At 32.9% G+C, this 20,101-nt stretch overlaps 1 protein-coding gene across 1 annotated transcript in view; it reads right to left on the reverse strand.

Annotated features, from left to right (window-relative positions):
- Positions 1 to 20,101, reverse strand: part of LOC122630551 (disks large 1 tumor suppressor protein-like) — a 263,281-nt gene that overhangs the window by 64,171 nt on the left and 179,009 nt on the right. The window contains 1 exon segment of the mRNA XM_043815157.1: positions 982 to 1,257. Coding sequence (XP_043671092.1) covers positions 982 to 1,257 — 276 coding nt within the window.

A 20,101-nucleotide genomic window follows, 5' to 3' on the forward strand; every position in this document is an offset into this window, starting at 1 on the left:
ATTTATCCGCGTAATTAAACGTCACGTTCGATGTCAGATTCAGGTACAACGATACGAAAGTATTTTCCCCCCTCTCTCTCTCTCTCTCTCTCTCTCTCTCTCTCTCTCTCTCTCTCTCTGTATCGTTTCTTCGTGATAACGATATAAATACAAAATATACGACATTAATAATAAGCGTGAAAATAATTTACTCGAAAATTTCGATCGTTAAAAGTCCGACGTATATAAATCGATGGGTTTCGATTTTTATTTACTAACGAGAGACGATGCTTCTTCTTTTGAACGTTTCATAAACAAAAGTTCGTAGTACAAGATCGTTATCGCTTCACCCATAAATACATTCTCCTTTTTCTTTCTTTTCTTTCACGAAAACGATCGAGAAGTTTTCCAACAACTTTTCGAGAACGAGGAAGAAGGAAGATAACTTGCACGGGTCCTATATCTATTTGTCATAAGGATTTCCCGAATATATCCTCTCTCTCTCTCTCTCTCTCTCTCTCTCTCTCTCTCTCTCTCTCTCTCTCACTTCTTTTTTTCTTTTCACCTTTAAAAAGTTTTGAAGCGACGATCGTTTACCTGCTCTCAAAGATTCCTTCTACCATTTCGTCTTAAGAAGCGTACTAAACTTTCGAAGATCTCGTTCGTTATAACGTCGACCGGATGTATCGTTTCATAGCTTACTATCTCAAATTTTATTTTCTTTTTTTCTTTCCCTTCTTCTTTTTACTCCTTTTTTTTTGTTGAGACGACGAAGAAAGAATACTCGTAATTTTGAAGAAAGAAATTCGATGAGTATCCAATGATATCGTTATATATATATATATATATATATATATATATATATATATATATAACAACATAATTATTATTTTCCGAAATTTCTCGAAAATAGGGACAAAACAAAACAAAAAAAAAGAAAGAAAGAAGAAAAACGAAAAAAAGATAGAAAAAGAAATTTACAGATACCAAAAAAGAACGTACCAATTTGACGGTATTGCCAGCACGTTTAAGGGCATCTACGGCGGCCGCATGCGGTACGTCGACGACGGAGACATCATTCACCTGAAGGATCGTATCGTTAACACGAAGACGTCCGTCCGCGGATGCTGCCCCACCCGGTATAAGTTTGGTGATGTAAATTGCCGTGTCGTTACCAAAGTGTGGATTGTCGGTACCTCCGGCGATACTAAAGCCCAAACCTGCCCCACCTCTTTCCAAAACGATCTCCTCGTACTCCCAATCATCGTCGCCGTTTACCTGAAACAAACAACTCAAATTAGTATTTATATCGAGCAAGGACGTACAATGTTTATCTTATTTTTTTCTTTTTCCTGTTTTTTTCCTCTTTTTTTTTTTTTTTTTTTTTTTTTCAACGTCGTTCCACGACAGAGATAGAGAGAAAAACAAAAATAACGGACGTACTCGATAAATGAATAATAAAAACATTCGAGGTACGATTCAATTTGTTTCGATAGAGAATTTTGTCGAAAAAAGAGATGGATAATATTTTGTCCTGTTTTTCAATCTTCTCTTTGTGATCTTTTTTAATTTCCCCTTCCCTCTTCCAATTCCCAACAGCACATACAGATCGTAATGTCGATGAGCTCGAATTATGGATGGGCACAAATTAAATGACGAGAAAGTTGTAGAATGGAAGATGTTATCGAAATGTTATTAAGAAGATTACCGGCGAATGTTTCGTAGTAGAAGTCTTTTAAAGACTTTCCAACGGAGAGAGATTCTCTTTACGAGGACGAAGTAACGATAATAAGCTGTTCGATACCGCGTTCGAAAAGAGGACAAGTTTCTCTCCTTTTCCTCCTCCTCTTTCTCTTCCTCTACCACCCTTCTTCCTTATATGTGGCTTTATAATAGGGTATAACGTTATTAAACGAGCGACATCTCGCATAAACAACCACCGTCGAAGGAGGGTATGTATCACGCGTGCTAATCTAGTCTGCTTGAGGTCTCAAAATCAATTAACTAGTTACACTCTTCTCTCTCTCTCTCTCTCTCTTCTCTTCTCTTTCGTTCACTCTATATCAAACCCTTTACCCCATAGGAAGCTTAACAATGAGTTAACCTACCTATCTACCCTCCTACCTACCTAGCTAGTTACGATCCTGCTAGATAGAATTGCTTATCCTAACGGAAAACATTAAACGTTGAGAGTTCGCTTGGTTCGTTCCATGATTTCTAAAGATAAGAAACCTGATCGAGTCGATATCGACTTGTTATAAATTGATTTGTCAATGAATTCAATAATTCGATTTGATCTATTAACGAGTTGAATAGTTTTAATTCTTCTTTTTGTTTCGATGGAGATTCCTTAAGCGAACGTCGTACGTTTCTCGTAGGTATTCGTACGATCCTTCTTTTTTTGTTTATATTTCTGACTATTTACGAACGCAAGAAGCTCTACATTATACACGTGCGTCGGCGCAGCAGCACGTGTCGTAGAGAGCTTGCAACCGTTGATTTATCGAGAGTAACGAAATATTTATAGAAAATTCGCGTGGGAAGGGTCCCGGCCCAACCTCCCCCAACACCCTCCCCTTCCCTCTCTTTTCTCTCCCACCCCTTGTCGAGGAAGCGTTCAACGCTCGCAATTATTCTCGATGCGTTAATACGCTATCGGGTTTATTACTATCGTATTGTTGTTGCTTGATAAAACAAAATTATTTTTTTCATTTCGACGATTAATTTCAATATACATATATATATATAACTTTTTTTAAATAATTCATTGGTCGATGATATTTAAATGTTAAAAAAAAAAAGAAGAGAAAAAAAGAAACGATTTTTGAATTATTCAATCGAATCGTATCGAATTACCATTTTACGAAACCTGTCGGCCATGACGTTCCCCGATAGTTACGATGTTGGAAGAGGAGGTGAAGTAGGGTCACAATTGCATCGTTGTGAAGACTGCAAATGGACGACGGCGAGACTAACGATGCACGAGCACGAACAACGCCCGTCGTAGTGGCACTTTCGTTCAACGAGGCGAAATTATTTCTAACCGATGCGTTCCGATCTCGATCGGAAGGGTACGACGGCCAATAAAACTATTATTCACCATAGAGAAGGACACTTACGTTAGTACACTAAAAAGATCTTATCAAACGAATACGAAAGTATCTATCGTAATTCGATCTTACGATCTTGAACGCACAGAAATTCATAAAAATTCCTTCGTTTGTTCCCTTCGTCTTCTCCTCCTTCTCTTTTTCTTCTTCTTCTTCTTTTTCTTTACGATTTCAACCAAATGATAACAAGTGTTTTCACGATATTTAACAGGAAGTACATCAGTAGACATATAAAAATATACAAATGTACATCTTCCATGAAATATCACGAATATATATATATATATATATATATATATATATATATATATATATGTTTGATTTTCTTCTTTTTTTTCTAGTTTTTCCTATTTTCTTCCTACTTCTTCTTTTTTCTGCTTTTATTCTTTCTCGTTTCAAACGCAACGAAACGTTTCCGTTCAATTTATAAACGACACACGGTTATTTTTTTACTCCGAGGAATTTACGAGCCCACGTTATTGGAATGATCGCTCGCTCTCCGTTGCCCCTCCATTCGATACTAATACGAATCCCCGTCATTCCCCATTAAAAACGAAGACCATTATCCACTAATACCCTTTCATTTATTGTCACACCACCACGTGGGGTCTCGCCATAAAACCGGCAAAATATCATTGAATTTATATTAACGAAATTTCTTCTATTTTCATTCGTTTAATACACGGATCTTTTAATATAAAATTTAACGTTTCGCGAAATGAAACGTTTCGAGGTTTAAGCAAGTTAACGTCAAATTTTCGTCAGATTCGAAGGAGGAGCCGCGCACCGGTCACGAGCCATTCTGTTGGCAGGAAAAGATGAAACTGTGCTCGACGAAAAGCGACCAGATGGAGAGCGAGAAAGAGAGAGAGAGAGAGAGAGAGAGAGAGAGAGAGAGAGAGAGAGAGAGAGAGAGATAGGAAGGTCTTTTCTGTCACGGCAAAAGTCTTCCGTAAGAACGACGACGAAACGACAACTACGACTACAATGACAACGACAACGAAGAAGAAGAAGAAGAAGAAGAAGAAGAAGAAGAAGTAACGTTAGACGCTTTCGTTCTCGCTTTGCACTAGCGGAGCGTTACAAACACGACCAGCAACTCGCTAAAAGGCACGCGCGTGCGTTTCTAATCTTCTTCTTCTTCTTCTTCTTCTTCTTCTTCTTCTTCTTCTTCTTCCTCGTCGTCGTTTACTTCGTTTTCGTTTTCTTATTCTTGTTCTTCTTGTTCTTGTTCTTGTTCTTGTTCTTCTCCAAGAGAAGAAGACTCAAGCATCGTTCTATAAACCCACCACCACAGTCATCGCTATTATAATATTAGATCGGTCGACGGCTATTTCCAACTGACTGTGAAAATACATTCGCGGCACGCGTCTACGAAACGAACACACCGACCCGACATATTTCGAGTGGCTGAAATAACTAGCTCTCTTTCTCTATCTATCTATCTATCTATCTATCTATCTATCTATCTATCTATCTGGTCTGTCTATCTATCTATCTATCTATCTGATTTGTCTGTCTGTCTGTCTGTCTGTCTGTCTGTCTATCTATCTATTTATCAATCTATATCTCTCTATCGCTCTAACTTCGATCAAGGGATTGAAAGAGATTAGCCGAAGGAAGAAAGACGCTGTTACATACTTTGATTTCCTCGTTTTTCAAGAATTCTTTTTAAGAGATCGTACAGAGACTTGACTTTCAGTTTGCTTACGTAACATCCGTCTGCACAGGTTTCTTCAAGGTTGATTCTAATATTCTCCCACCGCTTCGTCCAATTTTATTCGTGTATACGACTCGTATTCATTGGTTTTGTTCGAATGAACTTTGTTAAAAGGAATGAAAGAGAAAAAAATGTAAAAGAAAAAAAAAAAAAAGAAGAAAAAGAAAAAGAAAGAGAAAATGTAATATCTTTTTATCGCGATCGTAGAAGCTCCATGATTCTCCCGTAACAGTTTCGAATTTTGCTCTTGGTCCAAGTATTATAGAATGGGAACTCTCTACGGTCGTGTGTTCAAATTAACATCTCGAGAAACGGTCGGTCTATATTCGTCGGCCTTTGTCGGAACATGCCATCCAACGGCCGGGTAAAGATAGATTCGTTTCGCGGCAAAGTACAACGAATTTCAGGCTCCGCTGACCTTGAAAATAATTAGCCTCGATCTCGGGCTAGAGCTCCGGTTGCCATTGGAAACGCTTCTTAGAGAAGCTAATAAAGAACGTTAAATCGAACATTTTTTTTTTTTATAACGAATCGATCGAATATTATTTAACAAGAAACAAATTAACATTAACATAATATTTTTTTGAATATTCATTGAACACTTCCACGTCTAATCCTTTAAAATCTTTCTAATCTTCCTCCATTGTATTATATTATATTATTCGATAGTGTTATGCGTAGGATCAATAGAAATGAAGTGAATGAAATTTTTTAAAAATATACATATATATATATATACATATACATATACATATATATGTATGTATTTATATTAAAATATATGTATTTATATAGATACATAATAATATAATATAATAATATATATGTATATATATATCCAAAGATATAAGATCGTTCGATATATCAAAACGATCGAAAAGTATCGAAAGATTATCGAATCGTTGTAGTTGGCGTTAAAGTTAGCTTTTAATTCCCTGTCTCCCCAGTCTTCCATATTTCACACGGAGGTAAGCTCGCAAAGTACGAAAGCTCGATAAAACGATTAGAGAGTTCTTAGGTTGGAGTGGGACGAGAAAGGAAGAAGGAGGAAGGAGGAAGGAAGAAGGAGAGAGGAGACGAACCATCGGAAAGCGAGATGCATCGAATAAACGAGAGAAACATGGTAAAAGCGAGAAGCATCGAAGGAAACCTTCTCTCGTGATCCCTCGAAGATCCTCTTCAAGAAATCTTCTGCTGTTTACGATGGCGAACTCTCCAACATTTCTCTCCTCTTGGCCATCGTGATCCTTCTATGTCGTAAAATCCGGTGGCTGCATTACATTGCCGATAAAATTTCGTTATATTTCTCGAACGTACACACACACACACGTACGTACGTATACGTATTCTCTCACACCAATATTCCTATTACCTAATCGTTATTGCAGAGAAGATATCTTTCAGAAAATTGTTATATAAAATGTTTTTCTTCTACGAGTATTAATTCTTTTTTCTTTTCTTACCAATTAATTTTTCATAATTTTTTAAATTCTTTTTTTCTAAACTATATTACTTATAAGAAGTAATATTTAACATCGCTCGCGATACACGTTTTATGAAACAATAGAGACAGTTTTGTAAAGTCGCTTTATACAGTCCGTCGTTGTAGAAAGTGTTAGTTAGGGAAACAACGATCCTCTAGCATTATTAACAACGAACGTAAGACGTACGTAATCCGAGTCAACCGGAGTAATATGTACACTCCGGAGCATTGTCTCAAGGAAATTAAAACTAAAAGATATAGTTTTCCTACGCTATACTTCTTCGAGGTAATTGAAATGCATCGGATAGTTTCAAGGATATTATCTCTCCTATCGTTTATCCGTACTACAAATTGTATTTAATCAAATAACATAGGTTTACATAAGAATTATATCGATCGATGTATCGTCGAACGTTTTTGCGAATAAAGTCGATGAAAAATCAAAGTTCGATTAATACCATCCATTTTAATCAAAGTTTAACGAAATGGATTACATTTGATCAATCTCTAATCTGCTTTGATAATAACCATCTTCGTATTAGGAATCCTTATTATCGAGTAGTTCGAAGTTGGTTAATTCTTGCCAAACGAATCGCATTTACCCAAGTAACTCGAGTTCGAGGATCAAGTCGGATGAAATGTAGCGAACGACATGGGCGTGACCATTAAACGCATTCCTCCGAGTAATCGTCTTACATTAGAAACGAGCTTAGCTAGGTACATCGTTCGACCTAACGTTATGCTCCAACTCATAGATAGCTTGTGCATTCGTTGATATTATTCCTTTCTCTCTCTATCCCTTCCACGTGTTTTCTTCGAGCTAATCTATATAATAGAATGAAATAATTGTACGAAAATGGATCAACGAAAGGTCGAATGATGAAAATTTTAAGGCTCGATGCCAAACGTTATAATACGATGGGAATAATTATTTAAAGGCTGACGATGAAAATTATTCTCCTCTTTTCTTTTTCTCTTTTTTCTTTTTTTACGCAAACACACACACACGCCTACGTGTATATATATATTTTTTGTTCAATTTCGAATCAATGTAAAAAAAAAAGATATTTATATATATATATTTTGTTCGATTTCGAATCAATTGAAAAAAAAAAAAAAAAAAAACAAATAAATTAAAAAGAATAAAAATAAAAGTTATAAAAACGAGATGACGATGGGAATGGGAACGGATGAAAATTTTCCATAGGATATTATTTAACCAACGTCTTTTGTGCACTGCTTTTACAAGATAAACGGATCACACGATTTGACTTGTTCGGTAGTAAATATTGCGTGATATTGCCAGAGAGATGCAGTCGTGCCAAAAGATGCAGTCAAGGTGAGTGCAGATTAACGAGATCCAAGTGCACATCTCGCGGAACTATTTATGACATTCGAAGGGATACGTGTGTACACGTATATAACCGTAACGCGTATGTATGTAAGTACCCATATGCGTTTAGATGAATAAGTGTATTTCTCGCGTGCTGTAATAGAAACAAACGGCGTCCAAATTTAGATGAAATCATTTCGACGACGAAGTGAAAACGAGAGAAGAAAACGAAAAAGAAAAAGAAAAAGAAAAATAAATAAAACGAACTTAACAAAGGGAAATGAAAAAAAAAAAAAAAAAAGAATTTACACTTATCGTATATCGTAGGCATTGAAACAACTTACATCGTATATCGACGTACGAGGAATTAAAATGACGTACATACATATATCCGATCGTGTATTATTGCACGATATCGAAATAATTGTGCTTCATTATTCACAAACTGGATGACAATCGGGAAGGGTCGGCAGAAGTAAAGCCGATTTCCGATATCCGATATCGATATACAATTTAATTACATCCTGATTAACGTGAACCGATGCTTTCGAGATTGTAAATGGATTAACTCGGATTATAAAGATTTCATTCATATGTCGAGCTCAAACGTAAAATAAAAAAATAATGAATCTTCCCTTCGTTACTCCCTCTATATACACGTGTATATATATATATATATATATATATATATATATATTCTTTTTTAATTGTCGTTTGTTTATGCTTGTATTTTTTTTTTATTTTACAGACACGTGTATGTATGTGCGTATATATGTACATAGTAACAATTCATTGATTACCTTTTAACACACTTCGATCAAACGAGACACGTTTTTCTAGAGATATAAATAGAGACAAAGACAGAGATAGAGAAAGAGAGAAAGAGAGAGAGAGAGAGAGAGAGAGAGAGAGAGAGAGAGAAAGAGAGTACTATCTGAAGTATTAAAATTAATTTTACCGTTAGAACGACGTAAAACTTGGGATTAATTTGAGCACCTTTCAACGGGACGAGGATCCTCACGGAGGAACTTGCAATATAAGGGGTAAAATATTGAAACGACATGTCACGAGGACGAACGGTAAAGAAATGACGCTATTCTCTGTCGCGTCGACGTGAAACCGCGCATGTCTCTTTCGATCGAGAAAATAAAGATAAAGTATAGCCGATAGTACGAAGGGGGGAAAGAAATTTCATGCGAGACAATTTCGATAATTATATGTAAGGAATGACTTCGATGTCGGATAAGATCGATATCATTCGCCATCGCATATTTCTTTGAAATGTTTGTACATGTGGATGCACGCAACGTGTGTGTGTATATATGCGTATGTGTGTGTATATATGTATGTAAGCGTTTCTTTCTTTCTTTTTTATTTTTACATACTATCAGACAAGGGCATATGCTATTGCGTTATTATCCGTAATTATTATCGATTACTTTCGTCATAACTAATACATCGTAATAACTTGTCAAGGGTGTCAAGAAAAGAAAAAGAAAAAGAGAAAAAAATATTATAAATTTATCGAAACAGACGATAGTCTTGCTCCAGCCACAAATATGAGCGTGTTCGAGAAAGGATTTTATACGATCAATCGTTCTTTATTATCGTTGATAGGACTTTGGCCTTACATGGATCGACGGAAAACGTTTATTCGTACATTTTTCATTCAATTAGGCATCATATGTGCCATTATAATCGAGGTAAAATAATTCATCCCTTTGAAAATATATTCTAAAGGATTGAAACGTTAATAGTCGATCTTTAGGTTATGAGATTGATAATATCGGGTACAGATATAGATCTAATGATCGAGAATATAATGTACGTTACAAGCTGCACGATAGTAAATATCTTTTACTTTGGAATTTTCTTTCGTAAACGCGTCGATCAGGTATGTTCGTTAATTAAATCAATATTATGTTAGAAAATTTCATATCGAGAAATTACAACTTACGACAATTCGTATTATCATGTAGATAAAGCTTTTCGAAAGTATAAAATATGAATGGCGTAAAGTTGAGAATCAAGAGGAATACGAAATTTTGCGAAAATTTGCTGCTAAAACTCGTAACGTTATGATCGTTATATTACGTAAGAGAATGATTAGAACTTAAACAGATGAAAGAATATTTTTACTTAAAAAAAAAATAAAAAAATAAAAAAGTAAAAAAAAAAAAAAAAATAAAAAAGATGAAAAAGAAAATAATAAATGATACTTTTATGTAACAGTGATCATGTATATACACATTGGATTAACTCTACCTAGTTCAATGTATCCGCTTGTATTAGACGTGATCGATCCATTGAATAAAACTCGTCAAATGAAATTTGCTCCGATATTAAAATATTTCTCAGGTCGAGAAAAATGTATTCTAAAGATTATATTTGTCTATTATCTGACTATGATCGCTATAGGGATAACAATAGCAAGTACATTTGGATTGTTAATAGTATGCATACAACACGCTTGCTCGATGTTCGTCCTTACCGGGTTAGTACTTCCAAACCTGTTAATTTACTAACAGCTTGACAATTCCCTCTTGCCTCGCATAGGTATGTAATGAGGCACTCATTGGAGGAACAACCAGGCAGACTAGACGATATCTACCAGGAGAACAAAGCGTATGCGAGAATAATACGTGCCATCGAGTGTCACAAGAGAGCGTTAGAGTTAGTATGAGTTTTCTTATAGAAATGATCAAATTAAAATAGGATAGGGGGAAAGATATAAAAAAGAAAACAAAAAACAAAAAAATCTTCAGAAAATATAAAAAGAGAAAAAGGAGATAACGTATTGTTTGTAGCTTCGTCGATCAGATAAATTCACTCTTCGCTAAATCGAATTTTTTCACATATACATTGTGGTTTATCACGATTACCTTTCAAATTTCACAGGTGAGTAATTGAATACGTATCCGAAGGAAAAAGAAATACAAAGTATAAGAAAAAATACAAAAATTAAATATTTGATATTATCTTCGGATAACGTCTTTCACTTTTTCTTTTATTATTTATTTATTTTTCATATAGATAAATGTAATCGATGAAAAATTGATAACGCTGATGATCATCCAATTATTTACAATTTTCGTTATCACTTTTCTCTGTCAAAAAGTTATAGATTATAGCAACGACGTTTTTAAAAGCGTGTGAGTATATCGTCCCTTTTGCTCCTATACTATTTGTAAATATTTATCGTAATATTAATTTTTAGAATAACGACGCCATGGTATTTAGCATCTGTGAAAGTGCAAAAATTATTTATTATAATACTGATGAATAGTATAAAGCCTTCTTATCTATCGATAGGAGGTTTGTTCGTTTTTACGAATGAGTTTTTTCTAATCGTGAGTATTACTAAGGAAGTAACAAGGTATTATGATAAAAAGAAAAATTATGACATTTTATTATAAATATTATTGTAAATATTAAAAGTAAAAAAAAAAAAAAAAAAATAAAGAAATTTGTTTCAGTCTATTAAATGCTCACTCTCCTACGCCATGGTATTATGTTCGTTTCGACAATCGAAAGTTTTCGAAGAGAAGGGGTATTAAAGGAAAGAACGTTAGGGGTAGTATGAAATATAATTTATAAAACATAAATAGATATATATATATATATATATATATATATATATATATATACATCCACATATATTATTTTTTTCTGATTATTTTCCTATATAAAAAATGTAGATTCACCTAATATAAAACATGAATTATCTGCTTTGTTTCATTTAAGTATAATAGGTACGTATTTTATAAATAACAGAAAAAATACTGTATACAACAACAACAATAACAATAATAATAATAATAATAGTAGTAGTAGTAGTAGTAGTAGTAGTAGTAGTAGTAGTAGTAGTAGTAGTAGTAATAGTAGTAGTAGTAGTAGTAGTAATAGCAGCAGTAGTAGTAGTAGCAGTAGTAATAAGTACAACCAGAGGAAAAATATTCTGTATTTTCTTCTCGGGTTAGTGTATTCACGTTAATATTTGAGATACCAGAACATATTTGTAATAACGAAAAGCAGTAACGATCGTTACGATTTTTCGAAGAAAAATGAGATCTTTCGATCGTCGAGTGCGCAAGTCTCGATAGATCGATAAAACATTCGGACGAATTTTTCACGTCAGTCAATAGCAAATAGCAGAGATAATACGCGAGGGAAAATAAAAGGGTTTCTTTTGGTCTCACGCATCCCTAGTAATTATACGAGATATCGATCGCTTCGACGTTCTCCCTTGCGAACCTTGTGTGCATATCATGATACGTCGAAAATGAAGGGGAAGAAAAAGAAGAAAAAGAAAAAAGAAAAAAGAAAAAAAAATGTTGAACGTATTCACGTAACCCTTTTTTACTGTTTCTTTCACTGCTCTTATACATCACTATCGTTTTAAAAATATAATCGTCTTTTTGTTTTATTATTCATCGTGATTATTCGTATCAATTTTTATTTTCACAATAAAATTAATGAACGTATGTAATCGATAAATCTCAAATTTCATTGGTTTCCGTAATCGACTAGTAATGAACGATGAATAAATAAATAATTAATCGTTATCAGAGGGTGGCTATACGTATATTTTTATCGTCGAATATATCGATCGGACTCTGATCTTTTGTAAAATCGAACCACAGAAGATATACGCATTTAGGAATATCATTGTGCGTTTGAATCCGTTGATACTTTCAATGATCATTCGAGTTAATCTCTCGGGAATATGGCCGAACGATCGATCAAAGTGTAATGCTTAACGAAGCTGGATCCTAATTACTTGCGATTAATAGCGCGTGTAATTCGCGAATAGGCTCTAGGATTTGCATAATGCAGGGTCGGTTGGTAACGTTACAACAAAGAATTTATCGATTGGCACGCATCGTTTGCCCAATGATTAGTATCGATCGTAAGCAATTAATATACTGAATAACGTTGGAATAAATGATAATTCGTTTCAGCTGATTAAATTCTTCTCGATGAAATATCAAATTTGTGGATGTCTTAAATCGAGAAGATCGTTACGTTACTTCGTATCTGTCTCATCTACGTTCGGCATCGTTCATTATTCTTGTTATCGCAATGCGAAAGAGACACGCGATATAAGTTGTTATCAATTAAATGTGAAAAAACGAATTCTATATAAACTATTATATAAGCTATTATATAAACTAGTGAAAAACTCGTATTATGTTTTTTAATATCGAGTATTCGCTATTGTTTTCTAACTGGATGATACAAGATAATCATTAGACGAAAGAGATATGGAAGAAATAATGATAACGGAAAAATATACTCGATAAGGTATATAGTTTTACGTTCCGTCTTTCGACGAGGATAATTTTTACGAGGAAAATATATTTTTCGTTTCAGTAATTTTCTATTTTCTTATTATGACGATTTTTCTTTCTCGAAGATTATCTGTAATATTGGATATATGTATCTATCTTAATGTTATTAAATAAAACGAGAGATCGTCGATTATTAATTCTCGATGGAGTGTTTCGTTGATAAGAACGAATCTTTTTTCTACGCATAATAATAATAATAATAATAATAATAATAATAATAATAATAATAATAATAATAATAATAATAATAATAATAATAATAAAAATAATAAAAATAATAATAATAAAAATAATGACGACGATGATGACGATGACGAGGGTTAGCACAAATTGTCTCTTACTCAAAATTTTAATGATAATTCAACACGCCAGGAAAAATGTTCAAGCGTTGTGTCGGGTCAGTATATTTTTTGTATTTTCCATCGGGTTATATCAAAACGAATTTACGTGATAGGAAGGCACTCATGGAAATGGGAAAATACAGTTTACTCCGACGGAATGAAAATTTTTAATGGAATGCGAATCTGAAAAATATTTTCGACGTTCGAAATTATTCAAAAAAAATTTGGCCTTCTCTCGGTTACATTGTAGAAAAGGCTATTCACCCGGGAACGAAAGTATTCAAAAGGGAGAGATGAGAAACTTTATAAATCGATCCTCTTTTCGGATTATAAGATCTCACGAAAAAAAGCTATTGGGTTTATACAAATTCGTATTCTCGACAAAGGCTGTTCGTTTTTATGCATTCCACGCCAAAATAGCTTCGGGGAGATAATAAACTCTCGGTCTCGTAACATATATAGATTTCTATTGAACATTTTTTCTATTGGAGATTGGTTTGATCGGTATCAGCTTCGTTCGGGTTGAGTACACATACATACTTACTTTACGTATCAACGTAGCTGACTATAGAAGAAGAAGAAAAAAAAAAAAAAAAAAAAAGAAAAAAGAGAGGAAGAAAGAATAATCAGATTTTTTCTCGATTGGTTATATCATAGTTAGATAAGCGAGGAATAATATCATTCGGATACTAATCTCCATGCTATACGAATATACCAATTTAACTTAGATATTTTTCAATCAATTTTTTAATATCGACCAACAACTTGGTTTTTTTTTTTTTGATCGATATACGACAGCTACAATCGATAATTAAAACATTTATTCAATCTTGTAGGTACCGTTTTGAGAAAGAAAAAATTATTGCCAAAAATGATTACGAGAAGAATTGATAGAGAGGCTTGAGAGGGCATCGTAATCGTCGACTTGAAAACTCTTTCTAGCTTCTCTCGAAAAAGGAAATTTTTTTCAAGGATAAAAAATACATTGTTCGTCGTGAAAACATTCAAGTTAGTACCTTCTTTTTCTTCTTATTATTTTTTTTCTTTTGTTTTTTTTTTTTTTTTTATATAGAAGGTTCTGCAAACATAGATACATACATACATACATATCGTATGTCATAATGTTTTATTTCTTACGATAAATGAACGACCATTGGTTTCGGAGACGATTTGGTGGAAAAGTTTCAACGACATTTCATGATTTTAATGCACGTAACTCGCCGATCGGACGTTGTTACGTGCACACATAAATAATCTGACGTTTCATCGTCGGTGCATTCATTATTTGATATATATTTTTGTAAGAAACGTATAGCTGTTTAAAAATAAAATCGCATTGAACTCCCACTCTTTATTGAAAAGTATATCGAGCGTTACCGGAAAACATTCGCAAGAATTGTCGCATTAAATTCTCCTTTTACGTCATATATCTATTGTACGTACATACATAAACGCCTACATACATATAAACATATATATATATATATATATATATATATATATATATGTATGTATGAATAGTTCTAGCGTTCGTACGTAATATATGATGTTCCATTTCCACCAACGATGGTAAATACAATGATAGCCGAGATAACGTGAAAAACGAAGATGAGTTTAATGGTACTTTCGTTGAAGTCATGACGAAAGTACGACAGCATCGACTCGTTGTGATCAAGTGACCGGAATGGTGCTTTATCGTCGATCGTTTTCGATTGCTTTCAATCAAATCTGATGATATTAGATTTAGAGAGATAAAAAAAAAAAAAAAAGAAAATAGCGATTATCATCTTGCCGAAGATATACAAAAAATTTGCAAAGAAGAAGAAGAACGAAAAAAGAAAAGCAAAAAAATAAATAAATAAACAATCTATTTTCAGTAACAATTTTTTTTTCTATTTTAAGCAATCAATCTCTACTAGTCAATTTTTCAAGAACAATTAGAGTTCGTTCCTCTCTCTCTCTCTCTCTCTCTTTTTTTTTGGTTTTTTCTTCCTTTTTTTTTTGTCGAAACTAAAACAAAATCCCTTTCGTTGAGCATTTTTCATTTAAACGTCACGTAAACGACGTAAGTTTTCGACGCGTTAATGAAGTGTCGCGGCCACGTAACACCGCAATAACCACGAATTTTGATCCCGTTAGGAGGAAGAGAATGTAGAATGTAACGAGCTATAAAAGTAACTGCATTAAACTCACTAAGTAGGATCCTTTTAATGTCCCTCTTAACGCTGTACTACTATCGACCTCGAAAAACGTGTTGCGTTGATTACAATTAGTTAGACATACGTGGTAGATGATCTAACTGTAATGTAAGAGATGAAATCTTAAATAATTATCTTCTCTATAGAAAAGAGAAAATAATATCGAAGAGAAACAGATATTTTATTAATTTCTACAACGAAAACTATTCCTTAAAAAAAAAAAAAAGAAAAAAAGAGAAAAAAATGTTCATCTCGTTACAAAGAACGTTATAAATAATCAAGAAATAAAAATCATCTGCGACTTAACGAATATATGAAAAATTATTTAACGATACTCTTACGTATAGTGAACCAATGATTCTCGCTTTTTTTTTTTTTTTTTTTTCCGGAGAAAAATTCGAAAAAGTGCATAAGTCGATAGTGTTAGAATGAAGTAACAAACAAAGATACTCGATCAAAATCGAACGTGAAGAAAAAAAAATTTTTGTTAATTAAAAATAAAAATTCTCATAAAAATGTACAACGATCATTAACGAATGAAATTAACGAATGAAACTTACACTATTTTTTCTGATCACCTATCCTCAATATTTTGTTACGAACGATCCTTTTTTTCTTATCTGGCAATAAAATTATCATTAGCCATTCGATAGATATCGGAAAGCTGTAGAGAAAAACGAGTAATAAATGAATACGAAAACTATATGAAATGATAGATATGAAAATAGAGAAGGTAATAGATAGCTTACCATTAACAATGTGAAACGCGACGAATAACGATATCTATTCGCATTAATTTCATTTAATATCAACGCGATTAAATTTCTATTCTTCCGTTTATTAGATTCTATCTCTCAATTTTTAAAACACGATTTTAACTTTACACTCGTCACATAGAAAAGAAGAAAAAAAGAAAAAGAAGAAAGAAAGAAAAAGAAATCATCAAGCGTTAATGTAATCGAACGATTAAGAGACACTACGAGCAACGTTAAGAGCTAAACACCGACTGTGTTCGATGCATCGCAATGATGCGTGACGAGATATCGATCGATCAACCCCCACTACAATACAAATATTTCCAAGAAGGGTTCTATACCCTCGACAATAGAACAAATAAATTATTTTCTCGCACGGAACTATAATTACATTACATAATTTCGATATTATTCCTTTCTTCCGTGATACAATCTATTATTCAACAGAATACGAGAAAAAGAAGAACAAGGGTGCTGGAAAAAGAAAAATGAAAAATGAAGTGCTCCAAGTGTCATTCATTTCTGAGGATTCTAAGAAGGATGAAGGAGAAAGATATAAATCTGTTAGTATTCTTACGCAAAATATGTTTGATCAGCGGTATCTGGCCATACCAAACGCCATTTCAAACGTTCATTCGTTCATTCATTATACACGTCTGCATAATCAACTTGTATTTCGTTCAGGTAAACGTTAATTGCTTGACAAACATTTATGTTTTTTCTTTTTTGTGTAAAATAGAAAAACAAAAAAATATATGTGATTGAGTTCAGATCGCAAATTTTCTATCGACCGAAATCAGCATGGAGTCGTCTATAAATTCGATCCCTTACATGCTTTCGACGATATCTATGAGTATCATCTATTATGCTGGTTTTTTCAATAAAAAATTGGTAGGTACATTCATATTTTTTTTTCTTTTCTCTTCATTCACCACTTCAAATGGTTTATTTATTTATTTATTTATTTATTTGTTTTTGATTCATCTTCAGATAATACGCTGTCTAATTCAAATAATAAACGATTGGAGTAATATACACCAAATAAAAGAATTCGATCTTCTACTTAATTACGCTTCTCTATCCAAAAAATGCATTTTCATGTTCATATGTAAGTAAACTTAAATAGTCAATAGTAAAGACGAACATAATATTCTTTATCGTTATTATTACTATTATTTTTTTCTTTTTCAGTTTCTTATAACTCATACATTTCGTTGCTGTTCATGTTATCATTCAGGCCTCTACTTTTAGATATGATAATACCATTGAACGAGACTAGACCCCATATATTAATATTCCCAATGAATTGGTACAACGAACAAGAAACATATTTTATGAAATTATTACTTTTTCAATACTTTTCATTGATTGTATTAGGCATAGCTGCGATAAGTAGCTCCTCGGTGTATTTGACTGCTCTACAATATGTTTGCGCTATGTTTCGAATCATCGGGTAAATATTTTTATACATTCCTTTTTTTCATTTTTCATATTTTCAATATAAAAGAAACGCGTGAATAATACATCGCGATCTATTTTTATCTCAGATGTCTTTTGGATAACATATTGAAAGATAAGAAGAATAAATTAAAGATAATCGAAGACGATGCGATTTACGTCAGGATTATTCGTATAATACAAATGCATAATAAAACGATCGAGTTAGTATCGATAATATAGATTATTATACATTGTCCTTCATGCGATCAATTCTATTTCTCGTAAAAAGACAAAAACTATGTCTCGATATAATAGAAAACTTTGTAGTATTCATTGTAGTATCCCGTCGAATTTTCATTCTTTTTTTTTCCATCGATAATTCATTTCACAAAAATATATGATTTTTTTTTTTATTCACGAATTATACTACATATTCCTTCATTTTTATTCCTTTTTTTTTTTTTTTTGCTTTTCTCTTATATACTTATATAAATAATATATAAACACACACAACGAGTTATTGTTCATTCCTCATCGAACAATATCTTTTCTTGTCTTTTAGATTTATCGACGGTCTAAATAATAAATTTAATACATCTTATCTTATAGTAATGACATGCGCGTTATGTTACATCGGGATTACTATCGTTCAAGTAAGTAAATTAACATATTAAAAAAAAAAAAAAAAAAGAAGAAGAAGAAGAAGAAGAAGAAGAAAGAAAGAAAAAGAGAAAGAAAGACAAAACTTTCAAAATATTTTTAACATTTCGTTCTTTTTTCGATACGTAACATCACTCAGCTACTCGGTGAATATGAGAACAGGAGTAACATGGTAATGTTGATCCTATCGATATTTTACATTATCTTCCATTTAGTTTGGGGTTTTACCTTTTGTTACATGGGACAACATTTGCAGAACGTGAGCGAGGCTATATTCTGCAAAGCGTGAGCATAGACTTCTTTTTCATTTACATTTTTTTTTTTTTTTTTTATCTTCATTACTCGACGACGAGAGATAGGGCGTCGTGTTTTTAAAAAAAAAAAAAGTAAAAAAGAAAATAAATAAATAAGTAAGTAAATAAAAGTAAAAAAATTGCTTATAGTTACGCAATCCCTTGGTATTTGTTGCCGAAGAAATCACAAAGATTATTATTCTTTGTGATCACGAGAGCAGCAAAACCATCGTACGTTTGGATCGGGAAAACGTTTATTGCGTCGTTCGAATTTTTTACAGCGGTAAGAGATAACAATTGCCAAGGAAAAATTCATAATTACAATTTTTCTAAAGCATCAGTATCATTAAACTTTTTTTTAAAGCTCGTACGATCGGCGATCTCTTACGCTATGGTATTGCATTCTTTGCGTTGACGTTGCACGATCCACCCGAGGGATTACGAAAGAGATGCAGCAATTAATAGATAAATTACTATTAGAAGAAATATGCATAAGAAATAATAGAAAAGAGCAACAAAAAAAAAATGAAAAAAAAAAATATATATATATATGTATATGGAAAGAAGAAAAAACAAAAACGACATCTAATCGTGTCCCGAAATATTATATAATATAATGTTCCTTGAATAAAGTTTAATAATTAGGGATTATGTTACTTACGCGTTATTAGTAATGCATTGGATTACATCGAGAAAAAAATTGAAGACAAAACGTAACAGCGGCAAGTGATAAATTTCACAACGTACCTTTGACAAAATTTCATGGAAATTGTAAAAAATATTTCAAATGATCCGATATCCCATTTCGAATCGATTCCATTCGTATGAACGAAAAAATTATACGAAAAAATATATCAATGATATAAGAGAAAGAGAGAGAGAGAGAGAGAGAGAGAGAGAGAGAGAGAGAGAGAGAGAGAGAGAGAGAGAGAGAGAGAGAGAGAGAGAGAGTTTGACATCCGTTCGACGATCCAGTTAAACACCGACTGTTCAACGCGTTGCTACAATATCGATCGATCTCCCCACTACGATAAAAATATCACCAGGAAGGGTTTACACCTGAGGGATTTATACATCTTATAATAGAACGAATTACGATGAAGTATATTTTGCTTTAGCCTATAATTACGACATTAAATTTTCCGTTAGAGTTTTTACCATTGAATTAAGAATCTATTATTCAAGAGAATAGGGGAGGTAAACTAGAAAAAAATTCAAAGTAGAGAGAGAGAGAGAGAGAGAGAGAGATAGAGACAAATGGAACGAGAATCATTATTCAGGTATCATTTGTTACATGTCGATTTCGAGAAGAATGGTGGAGTTCGATATCACTCAGTTCGCAATCACGCGAAAGTTATTATCGATGAGTGGTCTCTGGCCATACTTAAAACCTTCTCAAAGATATACTCGTGTAATTATTACGAGCATCAGTTTCATT

This window comes from Vespula pensylvanica, chromosome 1, assembly GCF_014466175.1.
Source record: "Vespula pensylvanica isolate Volc-1 chromosome 1, ASM1446617v1, whole genome shotgun sequence".
Taxonomy (NCBI): domain Eukaryota; kingdom Metazoa; phylum Arthropoda; class Insecta; order Hymenoptera; family Vespidae; genus Vespula; species Vespula pensylvanica.